This window comes from Rhinoderma darwinii, chromosome 12 (assembly GCF_050947455.1).
Source record: "Rhinoderma darwinii isolate aRhiDar2 chromosome 12, aRhiDar2.hap1, whole genome shotgun sequence".
NCBI lineage: Eukaryota > Metazoa > Chordata > Amphibia > Anura > Rhinodermatidae > Rhinoderma > Rhinoderma darwinii.
The window spans coordinates 75,683,047-75,707,734 of NC_134698.1; the positions used below are offsets into that span (position 1 = coordinate 75,683,047).

The following is a 24,688-nucleotide window of genomic DNA, read 5'->3' on the forward strand; positions in this document are numbered from 1 at the left end:
GCCCCCTCCCCTCCCTCCCCCCGTCACATGACATAGTACTGCTATGTAGTGGAGTCCAATAAAGGCCCCTATCAGGTACCAGGTACAGTCAACCCATATTTTGAGGGTTTTTACCACTCCTGTCCATGGATATCGGCTGGTATTGCAGCTTATGCCCAGTCAAGTGACTAGGGCTAAGCTGCGATACCAGACCCATCCCACGGACAAGAGTGGCGCTGTTTCTGCAGGAGAGGGGGGGAAACAGACCTTTTTTTCTAACCCTGGACAACCCCTTTAACTCTGGGGCTGCTTCTGCTGGTCTTTGCTCTCAGTTCACTGGCAATTTATCCCTGAGCTGAAGACCTAATAAGACAAACTGGTTGGTAGGGACATGTAATCTGACAACTTTTAGGAAAGACTGGTTGCTAGGCAGCGTATCCCTCTAGCTACCAGGCTGTCAAACATCACTTAGCTCTTTAGCCCAAAGCTGAGAAGGAGAATATCACCCATCTCAAAAAATAAAAATACTAAAATACTACACATTAAGTGGAGAATCTCTTTAAAAGGGTTGTCCAGGATTAGAAAAACATTTCTACTTTCTTCCAAAAACAGCGCCCCACTGGTTGTGTGTGGTATTGCAGTTCAGTCCCATTCTGAGCTGCAATACGGGACACAACAAACCTACACCCACAAATCCATTCCTTCCCCTAATAATTCAATCCTTTTAACGGAAAAACCCTACTGTCCCAAAAAATACGTAAGTACAAGCAGCGCTCTTACGAACGTGCGGTCGCCATTTTATGGAGTATCCCAGACTCTAGGTAATGAAACCATAAATAAAATACTTTCACCTAATTGGGACATACCAATGTCCTACCGCCTACAGAAGGCCAAATAAGAAAAAAAAATTGGCAAAGTCAAGTCAGTGCGAAAAACATCAGGAATCTATAAACAAGACACGAATAAATTACGGCAGCTTATTCCAAGACTTGTTTGGAAGTTACGGAGCACAAAGCCGTCTCTGGCCAGACAGACTCTTACATGATCCTACAGACCCGACGCGTTTCATTGCCTGGTAATTAGATTTTGCTGCCCCATGGAAATCGAGGTCCGTCCGGTGACCCCGGAGTAGTTCGTTGGCAGAGAGTCATTTTTCGGGGATTTTATTCTTCTTACAAGTTGACTGTAGACCTCCTTGGCCTTTTTCCGGAAATGATTCCCGACCATGACGTAGAGTAGAGGGTTGATGCAGCTGTTGCTGTAAGCAATGTAGGAAGAAATTTGATTTCCGATCTCGATAAACAGAGACGCAGTACAACCTTCGAAGACCTGGAGCAGATCCAACGTGTCTATGAAGGTGAAAAAGTGAAATGGAAGCCAGCAGATGACGAAGACTATGAGCACCGATAGCACCAGCCAGGTGGCCTTCTTCTCGTTATTAATCTCCTTGAACTGTTGCATGGCATTGTTCCGTAGGACGCCAATAATCTGGGACGTGCAGAAGGCAATGACCATTAACGGGATCAAGAAGCCAACAATGTTGGCGATGATATTGGTGGCAACATGCCAACCTGTAGCAGGAGGAACGATGATACAGGACGTGGTATTGAAGTCTGGAACAAATTTCACCTTTCGGAAGACCACCTTGGGCAAGCTAACTCCTACGGCAAAGATCCAGATGATCGCGCAGTTTATTTTGGCGCACCAAGGTCTTCTCATCCGGCCCATGGACATGGTCTTCACCAGAGCCAGATATCGGTCAATACTGACCATCATAAGGAAGTAGATGCTGCTGTAAAGGTTGAGTTGAATCAAGGAGTTGACAGCCACACAAAGAAACCCACCAAAGGGCCAGTAGAACTTGTTGGAGATAAATGTGGCCCAAAAGGGTAAACCGCTGACGAAAATCAGATCTGCCGCCGCCATGTTCCCCAGGTAGATCTCAGCCACTGTGCAGCGACTCTTGTGAAGGACAAAGACGGAGATGACAAACAAGTTTTCTATGAAGCCCAAGGCGAAGATGAACCACATGTAGATGGGTTGGTAGTTAAAGAGCCACTCAACATTTTCGGGTAGGAAGCAGGTGTATATCCCCGTGTCGTTATCCGGAGAAGTGTCATTGATATTGCGAACCTCACCGGTCATGGTCATGTTGTTGATATAGATCTCCATGTTGATCCTGTTAAATAAAGAGAAAGAAAAGAACTTTAACAAGGTAACAATGTTTCTTATATGTTGCTGCTTAAAGACTACAAAAACGTGCCACGGACCCGCCACCTCTGGGCATCAGGGGATATGGTGTGGCGCACTCTAGTAGTCCATGCGCGTGGCTGCTACATACACAGATACATATTATTAGAAAGTTGAATTAATTTTTTTCCAGCCAATGGAACCCCTTTAAATGCCACTAATAGCTGTGCAGCAGTCTAACTACCTGGATCTTATAGCTGGCCATATACATACGAGTTTTGGCACCGGATCCTACCCATCTTATGTCTATGGAGACAACCCAACTGTCTCTCAATGATTGCAAAAATTGGATTTTTACCCGGTACGTTCTTATTGTTTCCCCAGAGATAAGCAGTGCCTGGCGACCGCTTATCTCCACAGCAAAAACATGGAGGATTATGATCTCGATTGACTGAACGATTCAGTAGCTAAAGACCTTCTTATACCTACGGCCAGCTTAGGACACGCTGCTTGTTTGCTTTGCTATTGTCACCCCACCCACTCTCATGGCACCCATTGATGTTGGTGGTAGTAGCGGTGGTGATCAGAGTGTCAATTATTCAGTAGACAGATAAACCGCATGGTGTTAATACGAGAGTAACATGTTTGTCTCCTGACTGGATACGCAGCCAGAATATCCTACATGAATTATGCAGAACGTTTCCCAGAAAAAGTCAAATCTTCAGTAATGATTCAATGCAGAGAAAGCAGCGCAAAATGTTTTTATCGAAAACCAAAAGATAAACATTTCCCAAGTCAGAGGCGTAACGCTCATATCCGGCTCCTAGGTGCCGGTGGTTCTAGCGTCCCATTGGGTGTGCTGATTTTGTAGACTCTTATCTGGGGCTGCATGATGTTGTTTATGTGTCTGTGCACAGGCCGAGTACGGGGTCGTTTAGGGACTGAAGACTCTTCTTCACCCACATCAGTCCGGCTGCAGTGACGGAGCATCAGCTCCACCCTGTATTAATATTGGTTCCATAGAAGATGAATATATTTTCTGAATGTGGCTGTACTTTATACTTATTACCTTTTGCAGTGTAGAGAAAAAAAATTGAAAGGGTAATAATACCATAAAAACAAATCTTAGTATAGGGAATCCATTATCAAGCTGCTGTTAACGGATCTGATATAATTAGGTCTGTACACTTAGTACCTTAAGTGCACAGTGGTGAGTAGGACAGTATTCTGATTGCCTTTCATACCCCACCAATCACAAAAACAGGCTTGGTCTTCGTTCACATCTGCGTCGGGATTCCATTCATGGGTTCCGTCGGACCTTTCCATCAGGGGAATCCATGAACGGAATCCAAACTGAAAGAAACGGAAACCATAGGTTTCCTTTTGTCACCGTTGTGTAAGGGTTCTGTCATTTTGACGGAATGAATAGCGCAGTCGACTACAGTATTGATTCCGTGAAAACGATGGAACCCTTATACAACTGTGACAAACGGAAACCATTTGCATCGGATCCGTCACCATTGAAATTAGTGGTGATGCAAACGGAAACCTATGGTTTCCGTTAGTTTCAGTTTGGATTCCGTTCATGGGTTCCCCTGATGGAAAGCTCCGACAGAACCCATGAACGGAGCCCTGACGCAGATGTGAACGAAGCCTTAGCTTGCTGTCCTCTGAGCCCCCATATGAATGGAGCGGTGCAGCGCATGCTCACCCACCGCTCCATTTCTACGGGGCTGCTGAGCGCTAACTTTGGCAGCCCCATAGAAATGAATGGAGCAGTGGCTGAACATGTGCAGTACCGCTCCATTCATATGGGGGCTCACAAGAATAGCAAGGTAAGCCCATTCTCATGATCGGTGAGGGTCCCAGCAGACAGACCCCCACCAATCAGATATTTATCACCTATCTTATGGATAGGCGATAAATATTGATTATGGGAAAACCCCTTTAAGTAATTAGCTGCTCCCACATGCCCAGGGAATAAAACTAGTTTAATAGGATCCATCAGCAGCTGCTTGTTGATGGTTTCCATGTAATATTTTTTTTCCTAAGCCTCACTTAAAAAAAAAAAAAGTATAAAACAGCAAAGATTGTATACAACAGAACCTTGTCTACCATAATGAGCCCAGCAGATTGCGCTACAGGGACAATCAGATATCAAGGACCACACATAACTAACGGGCTCAACCAAGCTGCTGAGCCACGACAGGAAGCGCTGTCTTGGAACGAAAGGCAAGTGCCCTTTACCATTATGTTTAATCCCAGGGGCTCTTTGTTGACGAGAGTGGACGTACAGGTTTAATTGACCCCAAATCTACAGTAGAGGGAAAAAAATAACAATTTAGGAACTGAAAGAACAAATGGCAGCTTTAGGATGGTTTCACATGGCCAAAGAAATCCCCTCTCCCTGCAGTACTACTGAATCAAGCTTAGGTCAATATAGGGTTCTATGGCGATCGAAGTTCAGGTCAGTAGAACCATATGGGGGGGTCCATGTGTTAGATGAGGCCGGCCTCATGTGGCTATGGCTTGTATATTGGATGAGGACAGTAAACAGCTGGCGGTTGCTTGTTATGGATTATGCCCCTCTCCGTGATTCCTTGTAGGATGAGACTTCCTGTAAGTCTTGGCTGGTAAACGTCTTGCACCTGCTCTTGTGATGATTATCAAATATTTTCCGTTAACTATTTCTTGAAAATGTTTAGGATTCTTGATATTTTCCACTTGTCTCCACAATCTGTGACTCTCCAGCTGTTCTGAAACTACAACTCCCAGCATGGCCCGACTGCCACAGGATGGAGACCACATATTTCTCTACATGCCACAAATGTTTGGTATAAAGCTCTGTCTTCAATGGTCACGTCGTACGTTAAAAATAAATAATTTGTAAGATGAATACTGTCAACAAGCTGCTGTTGATGGATCCATCATGATTCTTATATGCCTTAGTTTAGTTCTTATAGCTCATGATGGTGTCCTGCTGCGAATGGATTGTTGGTCTGATTGACTTACATCATAATATCGCTTGCAGCTCATACTTCGCCCCCACAGTTGTATATTTTGCCCACTAACTCCCGTTAAAAAATGGCGCAGTATACCTTTTTCGCGTCAGCCTCAGTGTTAAGAAACGTAGTAGACGACACTTTGCAATACAGTGGGGAAAAAAAGGGAGGATGCCAACACATACTGCCCGGGGACACTATTTGAGTCAATTCAGACCCTTTGGACGTACGTAAATGTTCGGCGTATACATCAAGAGGGTAATACGAGATCTAAACATTACCTTATATACCTCCGTTTCAATTTCCCAACATTTTCATGATCTCTGCTTGCAGTCAGTAAATGAAAATAGTCCTGCTTAAATACAGAGGCTGAAAAACCCATCCTGACCTAGTCCTGCTCACATTATAGTGCTGGTTGGCCAGAAAGTCCTGGTATTTCTTCATTCCCCCCGCCCCCCCCCCTTTCCCCCCACTCCTCTTCTATGACCCATAGGCCAAATCCTTGCCCCCCTGTTTGCCAACAATTCCATTCTTCTGGCGCAATGGGACCAACAAGGACTGAGCCCCCCCTCTAAGGACCCCATAGGAACTGCATGGCCAGCCTCTATGGTATGTACACCCCTGCCGCTACTAATCAAAGCCTTTGTAAAGGGGTTGTATAGTGTTAAAAAAACATGGATGCTTTCTTTAAAAAATAGCGCCACACCTGTCCTCAGGTACTGTGTGGTATTACAACTCCACCCCATTTGCTTCAATAGAGCTGATCCACAATACCCGACACAAATCATGGACAGGTGGGGCGCGGTTTCTGGAAGAAGCAGGAATGTTTTTCTAGTCCTGGACGATCCCTTTAAGACAATAGCAGAATTCTTGAAAAGCAAATGAAACGCAATTCACCATCTACAGGACCAGAGATGATGGATCAGTCCTAGAAGTGGCGGAGTGACAACATGTACAGCCCAGCAATGCCTCCCTGGTCTCCTGGGGCGCCCTCTGTGCCAGCTGTAGATGCCCGCTATTCGTGCCGCTTCTCAAAATCTATAATAAATCCAATCTGATAAAAGAAAAGCTTCCAGTACTTAGTGTGGGGGTCACGACCGGGGGGTCCGGCACTTGTCAGGGTCTTATGACTTCTGTACTGAGAAGGGAAGTAGAAATGACAAGGAGTCGCCAACCATGTGGAGTATGAGGGCAGCCGAGGCGTACAGGAAGCTGGGTCAGTATATTACTCATACACAGCAAATATACGGCTGCTATTAATGCTACAGAGGCCAGGGAGATAAGCGGCGCTAGAGACAGCAACTTATCATCTCAAAGGAAACAATAGACCTAGTACAAATAAAAATCCAACCGTAGTTTCTCCTGGCAATGAGAAAGGGCTTGTCAAGTTAATCACTGTATAATGAATAGATCTGCAGCTTTTTAATATAGAATGTACCATTTTCAAGATTTCTGCTTGCTGTCAATGTATGGAAAGGTTTACGTGGGGTGCTGATTTTGGTACAATTGTATCCAGCCTTGGTCATCCTCTGTGAGCTAAACACATCAGCAGCACTAGTCTCTCTCCTGTCCTGATAGTTTGTTACAATGTATCAGTGCAGGTAAAATGTGTCAGTCGGGTCAAGAAAACATTTGACTGTGAAGCCTCTGTAAACAACAATGTTCCCTTTCAGCAAGCAAAGATCTTGAAAATGGTGAGGTTTTCCAATGTATGATGGAAATGTATGCCACTTTCTAATATACCTTGTGTTTAAATTTCTTACCATGCTCCAAGATCTCAGCTTGCTTTCAGTGAATGGAAAAGTTGTGTGTTTACATCCAGAGGCTGAAAATTAATCTCCAACTTACACAGGGGGAAGCGTTTTTTGTTTTTTACTACAAGTGAGTGCTCTGATACAGTTGTATGGCTCGTTGCAGTTCATCAGTTGGATACGATCAGGGTGAATATTTTAGAGATGAGACGCCAGTCTTAAAGGGGCTGTCCGGTTTTAGCAAATTCATGTTCTTTTTTTGCACAATTTTGCTAAATACTTTCTGTATTAATTCCTCCTGTTTATCAAGATCTCTGCTTGTTGTTATTCAGTAGGAGCATTCATTCTTTACTTCCAGTGAATACAATTCTGTCCATGGTCATGTGATGGACACACAGGTACACAACTTGTTACAGGGTCATGTGATGGACACACAGGTGCACAACTTGTTACAGGGTCATGTGATGGACACACAGGTGCTGGGATCGTTACAGGGTCATGTGATGGACACACAGGTGCACTGCTCGTTACAGGGTCATGTGATGGACACACAGGTGCACAACTTGTTACAGGGTCATGTGATGGACACACAGGTGCACAACTTGTTACAGGGTCATGTGATGGACACACAGGTGCACGGCTCGTTACAGGGTCATGTGATGGACACAGGTGCACAACTTGTTACAGGGTCATGTGATGGACACACAGGTGCACTGCTCGTTACAGGGTCATGTGATGGACAAAAAGGTGCACAACTTGTTACAGGGTTATGTGATGGAAACACAGCTGTACTGCTTGTTACAGGGTCATGTGATGGACACACAGGTGCTGCGATCATTAGAAGACAGTTCTGATACACATACTGTTACTGTAACTGTAACAAGCCATACACCTGTGTGTCCATCACATGACCAGGACAGAATTGTATGCACTGGAAGTAAAGAATGAATGCTCCTACTTAACAACAAGCAGAGATCTTGAAAACCGTGAGGAATTAATACAGAGAGTTTAAAGGAAAATTACAAAAAATAACAATCTGCTGACACCGGACACCGCCCTAAAATAATAACCCCAAAAAGTTGCATAACTTTATTTAAACAATGATTACGTCTTATTTACAAGAAACCCCTTTACTATTCTCTCCCGAGTTCCTAGACGTTCATAATGAGAAAATTACACCACATCCCCGTAAACACCCTAAAAATACAACCCAAAACTGTAACGTAACGTGAAAAGTCCAAACAGGAAACTAAAGGCAGCAAAGAAGCAGCGGTGACTCGGGGGGGGGGGGGGGGTTGGGGTTTCACATCTGGGGCGACTGTTCTGCTGCCAACAGAGGAAATACCAGGAGACATGAAATGGAAAGATTTTCCTGTGGTTTGGAGGGGGGAGATTCCACGCAGAGAGGGTCTGACCTTCCTCCGCTGCTATTTACAGGCAGAGGAAAGGAGGAAATGCGACCGTGGACCAGGACTGGGTGACGTGTGCTGGGAGGGGGCAACAGAAAATTTATAGTCACTGTGGGGATCAGACGGCCCCTTTAAATTCTGCAGACTTGCCCACTTTTGAGAAATAACTTCGAGATAATTATATTATACAACGTACCGTAAAATATAGATCTGAACCCCAAAAGGACCGCAACGTAATTCCCATTGAATATATAAGTGCCAGTCACAGTGCCCTTCCCGTTACCTTGGCTGGTAGAGATGGCAGCGGGCGTGCAGACTCGGACACTGGGGAGAGATTTACTAAGCAAAATGGGCCAATATTTTGGCAGAAATTGTTCCAAAAAAAGAGTACGTGGCGTGCGTCAAATTTCCGTTTTTTTAGACACTTTTTGCACCTTCCCCAACTAGTGTCTCGAAAAAGAGATGTGGCTTACAGGAGTCGAAAAATACACCAAATATATTAACGGCGTGCTCATTTTTTGGACCAAAATATTAGTGCAAAGTTTTCCAGCCAAGCGGTCTAACATGTCTAGCAAATTGCACCAAATTTATTAATGTGCACCATTTTGATAAATTTGCTACAAGTTACGCCATTTCCGCGATCATAAAATGAGGAATTTGACGGCACTTGTGATAAATCCCCCACACGGTGACAGCAAGAACTGACAATACTGTGCAGGAGGCGGCCGTCACCGACCTCAGAGGAAAGCCGGCACCTGAGGGAGTCCGGGAGGTCTCCCCTTTATTCTGGAGGTCTGTCTGAAAGTGGGGCATTTAATAAAGCTCAACTAGTTACTGCAATGCACCTTCATACCCCCCCCCCTCCCACCCCCCAAAAGCTCTGGCAAAGAGAAGTGCACCCTTTAAACTAAAGTAGTGCCCTATTCTTTAGTCAGGACTCACAGAATGGTAAGGGGTATAGGGGGCAAATGAGCTAATTATAGGATTAGGGGAAGGGGAGTGGCATGAAACCAGGAGGTGCCCAAGTTGATCTTTACTGTGGTGCCCCTCTTTATGCAGGAGCGCAGCAATAGGGGGTTCAGAGGTAGCGGTCGCACCTGGGCCTTAAGGGTGCCCAAAGGCTCCTCTGAAACACAACACGACGCCAGTATTATAACTAGTAGATGGGGCCCCATTACAGTTTTTTCACTGGGGCCCAGGAGCTTCATCCCTGGTCTCTGCACTCCCCCTGTGTATCTTATAGTGCTAAACCCTGAGTCAGGGGCATGGAAAAAGGAAGCCAAGAGCTGTGGTCCAGCTGGTGGCTAAAGGGTTAATCAGTTGTCATTAACGCTAGGACAAGAAAATCGCCATCGTGGCTCACGACTGCCTATGTGGTCGCGTTGCAACCATCGCAAAAAATCAAAAACCGCGCCGGATTTTTGTCAAGTGACGGCCTTTTATAGACTGCAATGTAAATCGCTTGCGAAAGGTCTTTACAAGGTCATGAGTCGCAGTCACACAAAACCCGTCCAACAAAAGCAGCGCCACTTTAAGGCGACATTAAATCTCATATTGTCACGAGACGCTCACGCGTTTTTGGTATTGCGTTGTAGCTCAAGCCTGAAAGCCACGTGATGACGGTGTATGAAACAATTCCTGGCGATGCTCCAAACCGCGGGGGACGAGCGTCTGGTAACCTGAACGCCATCACCCTGTAGTAGGATGATGATCCCTTAGTAACGCGTGCGGTGGGTTATGCAATGAGTATCGGGATGGGAATTGCCGGAGTGAAAGTGCATCCGGTGAGTCAGATATTCGTCAGGATATTTATATATTTTACTAATCCCGTCAAGCTCTTCACATGAACGATCTCTGCAGCAGCGATGTGGGGGCAGGAACATTTTTGGAAAAACATTTGAAAATATTGATGTTAGTAAATAGGACAAGTAATGAAAGTATCCAGACCCCGGCGTGGAATTCTAGGCTGTGGGAGTAGAGTGGAGGCTTTCAATATACGATGCTATTTTAATGGGCCCAACGGGGGAAATTTCGGAACATTTCTGACGTAGAAAATTCGCAAATGCATCAAAAGTCCCAATTTGCACAGCTTTGATGCATTAACGTCGCCCACGCCACTTTTTCGAAAAGTCCGCAGCCCGACAAGTTGACTATAATTTATGCCAGAAACTAGTGTAAATTATAACGGAAATCTACGCCTGCTACGATTTCCCTTTCAGGCGCAGCCAGAGATGTGCCTAATTAATTAAGAGGCGTGCACCTCCTAATGAACGCGTCGCATCTTACTCCAGCGATCTGTATATGAAGACTGGCGGCCTTCCTAATATATCTTTATAGCGGTCAGAACTCACTTTTTCTGATACAGAGCTCCAAATCCTCTGCGTAGCCATAGATTTAAAATGATATAATTCTGGCTACCTGCAGCCACCACTAGAGGGAGCTGAAGAGAAACTGCATACTATTTATATATTCAATAATAACACAGGATGCAGTGAGCTCCCTCTAGTGGCGATTGCAGGATTGCATCATTTAACTCTATGACTACGCAGGAAATTTGGAGTTCTTTATAAAAAAATTAAAAAAAGTGAGTCTTGACTAAATGTTGAACCTAAAAATGACATGCCATTAAAAGATGGACAATTACTTTTATTTTAAAGGATCAAGTGTGAACCTAGCCTTATAACTTTGCCTGTACTTAGTCATCTGTTTATATCTCACTGGAATAATTAAAGTTCAGAAAATCTAACGATTTACACGCAAAAGAATAAAAATGGAGTTGTCCTTTAAATGCGTTGAACACAATGATTATTACACAACATTACACTTCTGATAATTGATGGCATTGGTCGGCCTCACAAAGGATTTGAGAGCTGAATTAATCACACTACTTCCAGATTGTATTCAGCCATTTCTTCTATTCTACAGTAAGAGTTTTGGACGCTTTCCCGTTTTATTATTCACCGCTGTGTAATTTACTTATTTGCTTAGATTACGCCAAGACTTGTAAAAGAATTAAGGATATTAGGGATTTTTTCTAATGCCAAAAATGAAAACTTGCTCTGCACCAGCCTTCACTTTTTGGAACAGGAAGTAGCTATCTGACAGTTATATCATATTAGCCGGCCATATTCGCTCTCATGGGTCTGATTTCTCGGTCACCCAGAGGCTCCTCCTCCTCTTAGCTCTCCCTGGTAGTCAGTCACAGTGAGAGAACCTCCCCCCTCTCACTGTAAAGAGACGTTCCTAATTGGATCTATATTCTATCTATTGGCATCATAAGACTGGGAATATCCCCCGTCCCAACCCTTCTGAGACACATTGATTTGCTGGATTGAATAATTTTCAGCCAATCCATAGTGTTTATACCGGGATCAGTCAACAGCACATGATGCGTCTCCCAGGCATCTCTGCTTTCTCATGCATGGACAAAAGATCTTCTGATTGATCATCAACAAGCAGGTGATCTAACATCAGTCCATCAGGATGGGGCACAGCTGTCGTTATAAAATCGGGAATTAACCAAAAGCTCAATGTTTCCATATGAGGTAAAAAGTCCAGTTGCGTCTTATAACCATTACAATAATTCGGACCATGTCTGGAAACTCACTGGTTAAAACGGTCCCATCAGCACAACCCCTTTTAGGACATAGAGACATTGCCCTCCCCTAAGGACCCCCCACTATTAGCCAGAACAGAGAACTGCTGCAAAGAGCGGCCTCCTGCAGCTTCCCTCTGGAATATCAGAGATGTATCTACAATAGGCGATAGTCCAGTTGAGAATACCGCTTTAAGTTAATGCAATAGACAGTTTGATATTACAATGAGTGTTAAATAACCGACTCAGCACTGCTACATCTATACTTAAAAACCGTCTGAAGATATACTACACATAAACCACAATGACAATTGCCAGCAAGCCTTAAAAACAAGACCAAAAAAAATAAATGAGCAATGATCCCCGTCTGCTGCTGATTCATAGTCGTCTTTTACATGTGGCATCCTGAAACTTTTCCTGGATTTTCTCTTGTGATGCAACATCATTTTTAAGATGTGCAAAAAGTATACACAGCTCTCACCGCCGAGGGCGTACATGCCATAGAGGCAGACAATGCAGCTGCTATGGGCCCCTGGAGAGAGAGAGGGGGCCCCAACCTGGTCCTATTTCCTTTACTATTAGGGGGCGAGTACCTGTGCAGTAAACTCGCCTCTCCACACCCACTACATTGTTAGCAAACATGGGGGTGGGAAATTGCCCAAAGGTCATTGAAATGGGCAACAAACACAGGGTCCGTCTGTCCGCAAAACCAAGCGCCCCCTCTCTTATACGACACCACTGCTCTTCTCTATACTGGAGCACTGATCATAACCTATAGAATAAATTAAAGCATGACCATGGCGCAGTATATCTCCTTCCCATGAGTCTCTGCTCCAGATGGGCCGAGAGACTTTGAGACGGGTGTACATGCGTTTGGCCTATGGCACTCCCTAATTTTTGCCCCCTCATCTGCACTTCTATATACCCTAAGGGACCACCAATAGTCACACTATTTCCCCTTATTGCAGTTTGCTTAAAATGCATGTCTAAGATCTACCTTAAAGGGTGACTCCACCCAAAACTACTACTCAATTTTGAGATGAGCTACCGCTGAGCTCCCTCACCCTAGTTTTATTTACCTGGTCATTAGGGTGTTGGAGATTGGAGGGAAGGGGCAGAATGATGTGGATTCACAATGGGAGGAGTTCACGGTGACAACTCTGATGTCACTGACATGGGGGCGGGGCAATGTATCTTCCCCTGTTCAGATGTGATTACCCGAGTCTCTCAATCGGCTCTTCTAACCTGGACGTTACTAGATATAGAAGTTTTTGCTCTTTCCGTGAGTTCTGGTTTTGCTCTCAGATATTCTGCAATAATACCTGGAAGTCTTAAAGGAATTCTCCACTTCTGTTCATGTTCTGGAAAATATTCATAAGATTTATTTTCCCAAACACTTTGGTTAAGAATTTTAAAATATTCATGATGGATGAAGAGTCTGACCGCGACTACGACAATCGAGAAACAGATTCTTCAGAGAAGCTCTAAGATATTCCACTAGTGGATCCGGACGCTGCGCTGGAATATAACGCACAATGAGGGATAAATCAGGGACCGTATAGAATCCTACTGTATTGTAATAAACACTCATAGGGGCCACAATAGTCACTGAATGCCATCCAGGAGCCTCTAGTAGCAAATCTTTCAGGAGGGACATCAGGGAGAATCTGAGATCCGATGTATTGCATTATTTTTTACCATATGCCGCCCCCAACTTTAAGGGGTTGTTCAGACATTTTTATTGATGACCTATCCTTAGAATAGGTCATCAATATCAGATCAGGGGGGGTCTGACTCCCAGGACCCCGGTCAGCTGACTGAAGGGGCTGAAGCGTTTGTCGTCGTCGTCGCCTCATTAGCGTTTGCCAGGCGCAGCGCCGTACACATGGATAGCGGCTGTGCCGGAGATTGCAGCTCAGTCCTATTCATTGAATGGGACCGGAATTGGAATCCCAGGCACGTCCGCTGCGGACGTGTACGGTGCTGTGCCTGGTAAACACTAAAAGAGGCCACAGCGATGAGCGCCACGGACGCTATGGTCAGCTGGTCAGCTGATCACCAGGGGTCCTGGGGGTCGGACCCCTACCGATCTGGTATTGATGACCTATCCTAAGCATAGGTCATCAAAAAAAATAAAAATGTCCCGACAACCCCTATAAGGCATTTGAATCACGAGTGGTGGATATGACCCCCTTTGTCACACCCGAAAATTAGCACAAACCTTAGACAAGACCCATAAAACTAATAGAGACCCTAGACCCAACCCCCTAAATAAACAGATCCCCCAAACCAGACACTGCAGATACTCACCGCTCCTCGTTCCTGCAGCTTGGAGTCCGCTTTATTCCCGATTGCTGCCGCAGCCAACGTCCCGGTACCAGCCACAGAGTCAGGACGATGTCAGCGGCGCCCGGCAGTGAAGAGGACCGCAGGAATACAGAGAGGTAAGTATTTAGACCAGACGCAGGGCACCCGGAAGACTTGACTGCTTATCCGGGAGGTCTCCCCCTTTCCCAGAAGTCTTCCAGGACAGTCGGCCAGTATGTGTAACCCTAACCCTGCCCCTTATTATCCCGGCTACACCGCCATAAAATATCCAACTGCTACTCAACCGGACGCCAAGGCCAAGTAACGCAACTAAGGCTCCTGAATTAAAATCTCCTCTACGTTCCTTCCGAAGTAATCAATGATTGATCGCTGCTATCAGGACAATTGTGTGGTCAGTGCCGGGAATCTTGGATGTGTAGGAAACATGGGCCACGGCCACGGAGTTAAGGGACAGGAGCCACACAAAAAGGGGCCACATTGAGGTCACCATGGTTATATGCTGGAGGCATACTGAGCTACAAGAGGGACTTTTCTATTACATTATAACGGATTGGGGAGACCCTTGAAGCAAGACCCACCAGGGAACATGCAATCTGGGTCCTCCAGAGCAAAGGCCAATATTTGCAGCATCGGTCCTTTTTGGATTATGGGTGGTGCCCAGAATGTAGGACGTCCCCACCTCCCATATTACCTCGAGATTTTCTTATAGGACATATGGAAATGGATTGTCTAAAAGTAGAAAACCGCATATAATAAATGTCCATAATGACCCCGGGATCTCCACCCGCAGAACCATTAACACGTCCTGGCTGAGAGATCTGAGCGGGTCAGGAGAAGACATCACTACTGGCCGCTCTTCCACATCACACATGGACATTCCTCCGGGGCTGTTTATACAAAACGACAATAATTCCAAATCCCATCCAAATGCTAAAATAATGTACAATTTTCTGGCTCGTTACATGAGAGAAAAATCGAGAAATTTGGCTTTGACAAACATCAAAATTTATGCCCATACTTACAAACGTTCAAACACGACTCGTATATTTACTAATCCGATGCTAAGCAGAGAAGGAAAACTTAATATTTACATAGCACATTTAATGAGATGAGAAGCCGTTATTTACAGCAGGGAAAAAGTGATGTAACCCCCCAAAATATCACGTGACGGCAAAATCCAGATGTAGCAGAGCCGGCCTGGTCAGCTCTTGCATTGCTTGTACATAGTGATACCTCCCTGATTTAAGATAACCTAGTTGGTTTACCTGCAGTCGTATAGAAAACGGCAGAGAACACATCATTATAAGAGGTGAGAAATTCAGCTCTGCTACATTGGTTTATTTTAATAAAGGGGGTGTCCGCCTTGGACAATGTCGGATCCTATGAAAATAAACGGATACATGCTGTCCTGCCGCATCAAATCACATGTGATCTGCAGGAGTACTGGCAAGTGTTCACTTTCCCTGCAGCACCACCACAGGAGGAATGAAGTATTACACAGTGTTTATTGAAATCAATGTAATGCAGAACAAGAAAGGTCCTCCAGTGCGGAAGACGCTCTTTGCAACATCTTTCTAATAGAGGAGAGTTCTGAATGCGAGACAACCCTCTATTAACTCAAAATTTCCCTAATAGGGTGTTTTCTAAACTAGACAACCCTCTTTAGTTTGATGTGAGTCATAAAAACCCCAAAATGCATTTAAGGGCAGACCCACCCAATATATACTCATGTGTGATCAGCCTTTTTTAATTGTCCCAAAATTCGGGACTTTGATGCTTCATGGGAAAGCCAGCATTAACTTTGAGACAAAGCTCAAGGGTTGATTTCAGGCAGAGGTCCACCAATGGGCTCCATTATTTGCATGGGGTAGAAGGTAGTTATATTAGCCCCTTTCGATGACTGAATACACAATTGCTTAGTTTACCCCTTTCTGGAATGGTCTTCCACACAAGTTAAAATAAAAAAAAGCCCTAAAGGCCACATAATGGCAAGTACCGGGGATGGCGCATGCTGCCAAGTATATATTACCCATAGTGGACGGACGGCCAAAGTTGAAACAATACACAATAGCCCCTTCTTATTGGAATACACGACCAGCCCTACATTCATGTGTTTTACTATAAACACAAAGACTCATCAAGTCCAATGAAAATATATTTAGTCCCATTCACATTACTCCGTTAACCACAAGATTGACCCTCAAGGTCCCGAAAATGAAGACCATGAAGGTTTCATGCATGAAGCCCCACCACGCATTGTGACTTCTTCTAGCCTGGTCATCAGGTCATGGCGGACCAGGAGAGCACGGTTACCCCTCGTATCCAGTGGCCTAGCTAGGTGAGGCATGTGCTGGGTTGCCAGGATGGAGCTCCAAAAACCCGCTCTGCCATGGCCAAATGTGGTCTTGGTTAAGGAAAACCTAGCGACGACTTTGCTCACGTCCATGTGTGACAACTCTGTGTGATCTTTCCCATTAGGGTGGAACTATCCTTTAAAGGGAGGTTGAAGGCATCAACAGAACTTAATTCCTACACTTATCCAGTCCTCGTGGATCTGAGGGGCCCATTAGAGGTCTAACAAGTCAATAAACTTCCCAAGAGACGACAAAGTAACCGGGACCCAACTGTTCTCCAAGCTCTTATGGGTTTAATGATCCTAATGAGAAGATCCTCACTTCCTAATAATTGGGTCGGAAGACGCCCAGTATGATTACACCTCTCCTGCTAATGCACCGCCGCTTCCCCAGTGGTCATGACGTAAAGCAGATGTTGCGGATCCCAGTAAGGAAGCGCTGAGTGACAAATCTACTGGTAATTTACTGAGTGGTGGTTGTTATTACACGCTTACTTCCCTGATCAATCATCCGCAGAGGCCATTAATGTATCCTCTCCATCAAGGGATTAGGGCGTCCTTAATGTATGCACAATCACACTTTCCAGACCACTGCTTGACTAATTATATTGTCCTGTTGTTCATAATATTGTGTTGTAATGGAAGACGTGAGGCCCGTACAGCAGGGGGAGTCAGAATTCATCTACGTGGAACTGGGCCAGAGGCGTAACAAGAAGCTCCGCAAATTTTATAGCAGGCCCCCGCCTATCACAATGTATAGTACTGGACCCCCTTAGACTCCAGGACCCGAGTGCGACCATAAGCTCTGCACCCCTGAACTGGGCAGATCCATAGAGACAATTGATAATTTAAAGGGTAACTCCACCATGAAACAAAAAAACCTGCTATACATGGAGTTTGAAGCCATCTTAACCCCCTCACCTGGAGTACACGACTACGGATACGGTGCAAATGGTTTGCATTTGTGTCAGTTGTGCAGGGGTTCTGACGGAATGAATACCATCGTCGACTGCGCTATTCAACGGTGATGGAGTCAGGGTCCCATTCTGACCGGAAGCTCCGACTCGACGCCAGAACGGGACCCTGACGCAGATGTGAGCAAAGCCTTAAGAAGATCGGTCTCCTATTTAGATCTACTATCTCTGTATCTATTAATGTATTTCAGATCTCCTATATATGTATGTCCTATCCATCTCCTAGCTCATATTTCTATCTATCGCTCTATATATCCATCCATCCATCCATCCATCCATCCAGGGCAGGCTCCAGGTTTATGTGGGCCCTTGGGCGACAGGAAAACAGCAGTTTGTGGCCCCATATAAAAGTTATAAACTCTAACTTGCCAAAGGCAAGAAAAAAAAATAATATTATTTCCCAGATACCTTATACTAATGTGTGTAGTGGATAAAACGTAACTTGTAATTATTTCCCATCAGGACAGGACGGACTAACAATCTGTGTTTATAAGTTACACTGCGGTCTAACGGCAAAGATAATGGATATGAATGTTATAACACGGCTACAAATAGATGCACAACGGAGCGACCTGCCTCCTAACAGTAGGATATCACGGTGCTCAGTCTAGGTGCTATCCTACATAAGCGGCAGCAGCGCGATATCGCTATTAGAAAGCCGCAACACATTAAAAACTAAACAGCCCCCCCCCATGTTTCACCATTAGACGTGGCGTCTTCAGGGGTATCTGTAGAGATCGCCACACCCCTGCTGTAAATAGCGCCACACAGCCCCCAGTACATAGTTTAACACACACCACCTAAAGATAGTGTCACACAAAGCCCCTTGTAAAAATTGCCATACACACCCCCTTGTACATTGTGCTACACCCCCTCTGTGTATAGCGCCATTGGGGCTCCCTCTAGGAGTGCAGTCCCCAGCCAGAGCATTGCCAATACTTTAGCCAGGGATTCCGCTCCAGGAGGAGCCCCTAACGTCACTGTCCATATATGGATAGTGACGCAAGAGGCTCCTCCAGGACCGGAATCACCGGCCAGAGCGAAGCAACGGAAGCTTACAGCAACCGGCGGCCAAGTGGGCCCCCCCCCCCAAGGGTAGTGGGCCCCTGGCACTTGCCCGGTGCTAACGCCAGCCCTCTATCTATCTATCTATCTCATCTCATATCTATCTATCTATCTATCGCGTAGGTGATCAATATCAGAACGGTGGAGGTCCAACTCCCAGCACCCCCACCAATCAGCTGACTGAAGGGTCCGCGCGCTCCAGTCATTGCACCATTCATTGCTTATTAGTCACCGCGCCATACATTTTGTAGAGATTGTGCCTGGTACTGCAGCTCAATGCTTTTCACTTGAATGGGACGGAGCTGTAGACATGACCGCCAAAAAACGTACAGAGCTGCGCCTGGTAAACAATAAGGTGAGGCAGCGCTGACTGGAGTGCCGTGGCCACTTTACTCCGCTAATCGGTGGGGGATGCTGGCAGTCAGAATAGGCCATCAATATCAAAGTCACAGAAGAGCCCCGTGAATCCAAGTGTGACATTGTGTTGGGGGATAATATTAAAGGGGCTTCCAGTTTTCGGTAAGGCTTGATCGTTGTAAAATTAAAAGTTTTGCAACTTTTGGATATGACTTATGTTTCAATCCCTCACAATTTTCAAGATCTCAGCTTGCTGTCAGTGAAATAAATTTATATTCTAAACCTCGAGACTGAAAACCTGTACAGACCTAATACTTCTCGTGGCTGAGAGTTTGTTACAATTGTATCCAGTCTAGACCATCCTCTGTGACCTAAACAGTGTGGCCTTCCGATTGATACATTTTACCTGCACTAATACATTGTAGCAAACTATTAGGACAGCAGAGAAATTTGTGCTGCTTATGTTTTTACGACACAGAGGATTGTCTAGACTGGATACAATTATAACAAACAATCAGCAGTGAGATGTATTAGGTCTACACAGGTTTTCAGCTTCTGGTTGTAAATGAAATTATTCCTATTCACTGACCGCAATCAGAGCTCTTGAAAATGGTGAGGAATTGAAACACAAAGTATATTAGAAAGTTGCAGAACATTTCATTATACAATGATAACCCAGCATTTATATAAAACTGGAGAACCCCTTTGTCTGTAGTCGCGCTTACATTTTCAGTGAATACAGCAACTCTATAGTCTCTTAATCCTATATATATATATATATATATATATATATATATATATATATATACACATACAGTGAAGGAAAGAAGTATTTGATCCCTTGCTGATTTTGTAAGTTTGCCCACTGTCAAAGACATGAACAGTCTAGAATTTTTAGGCTAGGTTAATTTTACCAGTGAGAGATAGATTATATATAAAAAAAAAATCACATTGTCACAATTATATATATTTATTTGCATTGTGCACAGAGAAATAAGTATTTGATCCCCTACCAACCATTAAGAGTTCAGCCTCCTCCAGACCAGTTACACGCTCCAAATCAACTTGGTGCCTGCATTATAGACAGCTCTTACATGGTCACCTGTATAACAGACTCCTGTCCACAGACTCAATGAATCAGTCTGACTCTAACCTCTACAACATGGGCAAGACCAAAGAGCTTTCTAAGGATGTCAGGGACAAGATCATAGACCTGCACAAGGCTGGAATGGGCTACAAAACCATAAGTAAGACGCTGGGTGAGAAGGAGACGACTGTTGGTGCAATAGTAAGAAAATGGAAGACATACAAAATGACTGTCAATCGACATCGAACTGGGGCTCCATGCAAAATCTCACCTCGTGGGGTATCCTTGATCCTGAGGAAGGTGAGAGCTCAGCCGAAAACTACACGGGGGGAACTTGTTAATGATCTCAAGGCAGCTGGGACCACAGTCACCAAGAAAACCATTGGTAACACATTACGCCGTAATGGATTAAAATCCTGCAGTGCCCGCAAGGTCCCCCTGCTCAAGAAGGCACATGTACAGGCCCGTCTGAAGTTTGCAAATGAACATTTGGATAATTCTGAGAGTGATTGGGAGAAGGTGCTGTGGTCAGATGAGACTAAAATTGAGCTCTTTGGCATTAACTCAACTCGCCGTGTTTGGAGGACGAGAAATGCTGCCTATGACCCAAAGAACACCGTCCCCACTGTCAAGCATGGAGGTGGAAACATTATGTTTTGGGGGTGTTTCTCTGCTAAGGGCACAGGACTACTTCACCGCATCAATGGGAGAATGGATGGAGCCATGTACCGTCAAATCCTGAGTGACAACCTCCTTCCCTCCACCAGGACATTAAAAATGGCTCGTGGCTGGGTCTTCCAGCACGACAATGACCCGAAACATACAGCCAAGGCAACAAAGGAGTGGCTCAAAAAGAAGCACATTAAGGTCATGGAGTGGCCTAGCCAGTCTCCAGACCTTAATCCCATCGAAAACTTATGGAGGGAGCTGAAGATCCGAGTTGCCAAGCGACAGCCTCGAAATCTTAATGTTTTACAGATGATCTGCAAAGAGGAGTGGGCCAAAATTCCATCTAACATGTGTGCAAACCTCATCATCAACTACAAAAAACGTCTGACTGCTGTGCTTGCCAACAAGGGTTTTGCCACCAAGTATTAAGTCTTGTTTGCCAAAGGGATCAAATACTTATTTCTCTGTGCACAATGCAAATAAATATATATAATTTTGACAATGTGATTTTCAGTTTTTTTTTTTTTAATATAATCTATCTCTCACTGGTAAAATTAACCTAGCCTAAAAATTCTAGACTGTTCATGTCTTTGACAGTGGGCAAACTTACAAAATCAGCAAGGGATCAAATACTTATTTCCTCCACTGTGTATATATATATATATATATATATATATATATATATATATATATATATATATATATATAATACATGATCTGTGGCTTATGCCATTATACAAGGGGGTCTAGGGCCACCAGTAAATGGACACACATGTTATAGATTACGGCTTGCGCTGTTCTATATTACACTGTAAGTATTGTGTCACATTAACTCACTTCTCCTGCTGTGTTTTATGCAGTAGTAGCAGAACAGGGTGAACTTATGTGCTGACCTCACCGCAGAAACCCTTGTCCATGCTCTATCCATCTCTACTTAAAGGGATATTCCAGAATAACAAACCAAATCAACCAACATACATGACTCTTTACCAGTGTAAATAATGGAAGCATGGAGTCATACAGGTATCCTTCATTAAAAAGGGGGCTTACTGGGTCTGAAACCCCCCATGAACTTCGTAGTAATCATCAGTATTACAGCACGGCCATTGAAATGGATTCATGATCATGTAATACTGTGGTCTCCAACCTGACACTTTCCAGCTGTTGTGAACCTACAACTCCCAGCATCCCCTGACAGACGCAGAATTATTATTCAAAATTCTAGGAAAGTTGGGTGCAAAAACACTTCAGGGGCTGCAAACAAGACACCACAGCCCAGTAACAGCAGTCGTAACGAATATCCAGAGGGACATACACATAGTTGCCAATAGTACCGAAATTGCAAATATGTCCAACAAAAACAGGCCCCCGAAAGAGGCCGAGTTTATGCTAATTTGATTTAAAAGGGCCGTTTTAAGGGCATTCTCAGGTGGAACGGTGCGGGGCTTATAAGGTTAATAAGTATCCAAACATTTTTTTTAATAAATTTGATATTGACAACGTGATGTTAAAGGAACACTCCGGGCAGATCGAATACACTGAACCTCATTTATCAAAACCGTAATAAAAAAAACTGGCCCATAGCAACCAATCAGAGCTTAGCTTACATTTCTTATACTCAGATCAAAAAATTAAAGTTGTAATATGAGGACTTATTTAAAAAAGATATATATATAAGGCCCTATGTGTCATGCCCCGCCCCCCCCCCACCCCCCGATACTGCACTCAACATTACACAGTCTCAGTTAAGCCAAAAGAACTGTATATTATTGACTACTTGGGAAGAAAGAAGGACCACGATACAGACTACACATAATATTGGAATTGGGCAACCACTATACGACAATGGCATCAAGAAGGAGACGAGATCGACCCAAGTCACAGTTATATAATCTGCAGATTTCTTAAAGAAGTATTCAAGTTTCAGCGGCAGCGCACACAATGTCCTGACGTTGGATGGTGTCAGGACCCAGAGCGGTGGGGGCACCCGAAGCACACTATGGGGTGCTAGTGCAGCAGAGTCGGTGCCCGGTGCAGAAGAGGAACAAAGAGAGGTTAGTACATGTTTTTGTTTGGTCTGAGAGTATGAATGTAGGGGTCTGCAGTAACTATCTACAGTGGGCACTGTGTGGGGCACTCTCTACAGGGGTCACCTTGTGGCACTATTTACAGGGGGGGCACAGCGAGTGGTACTTTTTTTTATGGGGCACTATGTGTGATATGATTGTATTTAGGGGCAGTGTGTGTGTGTCTGTGTGTGTGTGGAGTGAGGGTGAGTAGACGCCCTATACCAATAAGAAATTATATTGGACTGGGTGCCCTGGGCCTTACATGGTATGGAGAATCTATGATGTGAGTATGGGAACCCTATATGAATAGGAGATGTTAGTTGGTCTGAGATCTGAATGTGGGGGTCTGGAGTCACTATCTACATGGGGCACTGTGTAGATAATCTATAATCTCCCTATATTTCTCCCTTGTGAAAGCGGTGCCCCACTTTTTTTTTTTACATTTGGAGTAAACGCCCTTCAAGAACACCTTTATTTCCTCGTAATGCTACAGATGGATCTATAGATAAGACCATGGTCATGAATCATAGTTGCTGGGTAGCGCGGCACCTTTGCTGTCCACCAGCTTTAAAAATTTCCCTTAAAAAATTGCATTTTACATATAAAATTGTTTTTTTTAACCCAACAACAATCAACACACCCACTACTTCTTGTTCTGCAAAATATTCCCATTACCATACATTCCCCTCCATTATAAACAATTGTAAATCAAATACATTTAAACTTAGTCCCCGGTGACCAATAAATGAGCAAAAGAATAAAAAAAGTTAATAAAATGTAACAAAATGAGATAAAAATAAAAAACACAACTAAAAATTTAAAAAATAAAAAAGTGAAATAATAAAAATGAGTGAGTGAGAAAAGGGAGTGCACAGAAAAAGGAAATATTTAGACTAACACAACTTTATGGATTTCTGCCAGTTACTTCACCTTTAGGGTATGTTCACACGGCGGGGGTCCGTAACGGCTGAAATTACGGGGATGTTTCAGCCTGAAAACATCCCCGTAATTTCAGCCGTATCGGCATGTGCAGGCGCTTGAACGCCGCGTCAATTACGGCCGTAATTAGCGCTGCTATTCATTGGAGTCAATGAATAGCGGCTCCAATTACGGCCAAAGAAGTGACAGGTCACTTCTTCTACGCGGGCGTCTATTTACGCGCCGTCATTTGACAGCGGCGCGTAAATATACGCCTCGTGTGAACAGACAAACGTCTGCCCATTGCTTTCAATGGGCAGATGTTTGTCAGCGCTATTGAGGCGCTATTTTCGGGCGTAATTCGGGGCAAAAACGCCCGAATTACGTCCGTAAATAGGCCGTGTGAACATACCCTTACTGTTTCTACCTTACAAAAATACTTACTTTTGTATTTTTTTGAATATAAATTATGCTAAACACAAAAACTATATATAGAAAAGCTCCTTACTGTATGTGCAGCGTAGGGCGGTCCCCAGGGTCAGCGCCTGGACGGAGAGGTCTTCTGGCTGCTGTAGGATCCTCTGTGGGTTTGGAGTGTTTGTGTCAGCGGAGATGTGAACACGATATTATACACCGAGAACTTGTTATCATCACACCCCTGACTGCAGGCGAGAGGAGGGGTCACCCGGCTGAGCTCCACAACTGTGCTGCAGTCTATACACCCACTATATATATATATTACAGGCTTCTAGTCCGTTACCGTCTCCGCTGCCACATTTTCTTGCACATATGTTTTCTATTATAAAGGGATTCCAGGCATTTCCCTAAAAATGAATAATCATATTATAAAGTTCCTGAGTGTCCTCCTTATAATACTCAGTTTAGCCATTCTAACGTGGTCTCCTATATGGGTAATCCCCTCTAAGGGGCGCCACAACACAG

The 24,688-nt window shown here is 44.4% G+C and overlaps 1 protein-coding gene across 1 annotated transcript; it reads right to left on the reverse strand.

The window, feature by feature from the left end:
* On the reverse strand, positions 1-24,332 carry LOC142664356 (B2 bradykinin receptor-like). The gene is made up of 2 exons (XM_075843412.1): positions 24,255-24,332; positions 1-2,158 (listed from the first exon to the last, which is right to left on the reverse strand). The coding sequence occupies exon 2, from the start codon at positions 2,149-2,151 to the stop codon at positions 1,045-1,047; it is 1,107 nt and encodes a 368-aa protein (XP_075699527.1). The 5' UTR covers positions 2,152-2,158; positions 24,255-24,332; the 3' UTR covers positions 1-1,044.
* Between the last annotated feature and the right edge of the window lie 356 nt (positions 24,333-24,688).

What these genes read in the sequence shown, in the direction of transcription:
- LOC142664356 (XM_075843412.1), bottom strand. Translation starts at nt 2,151, where the DNA reads ATGGAGATCTATATCAACAACATGACCATGACCGGTGAGGTTCGCAAT.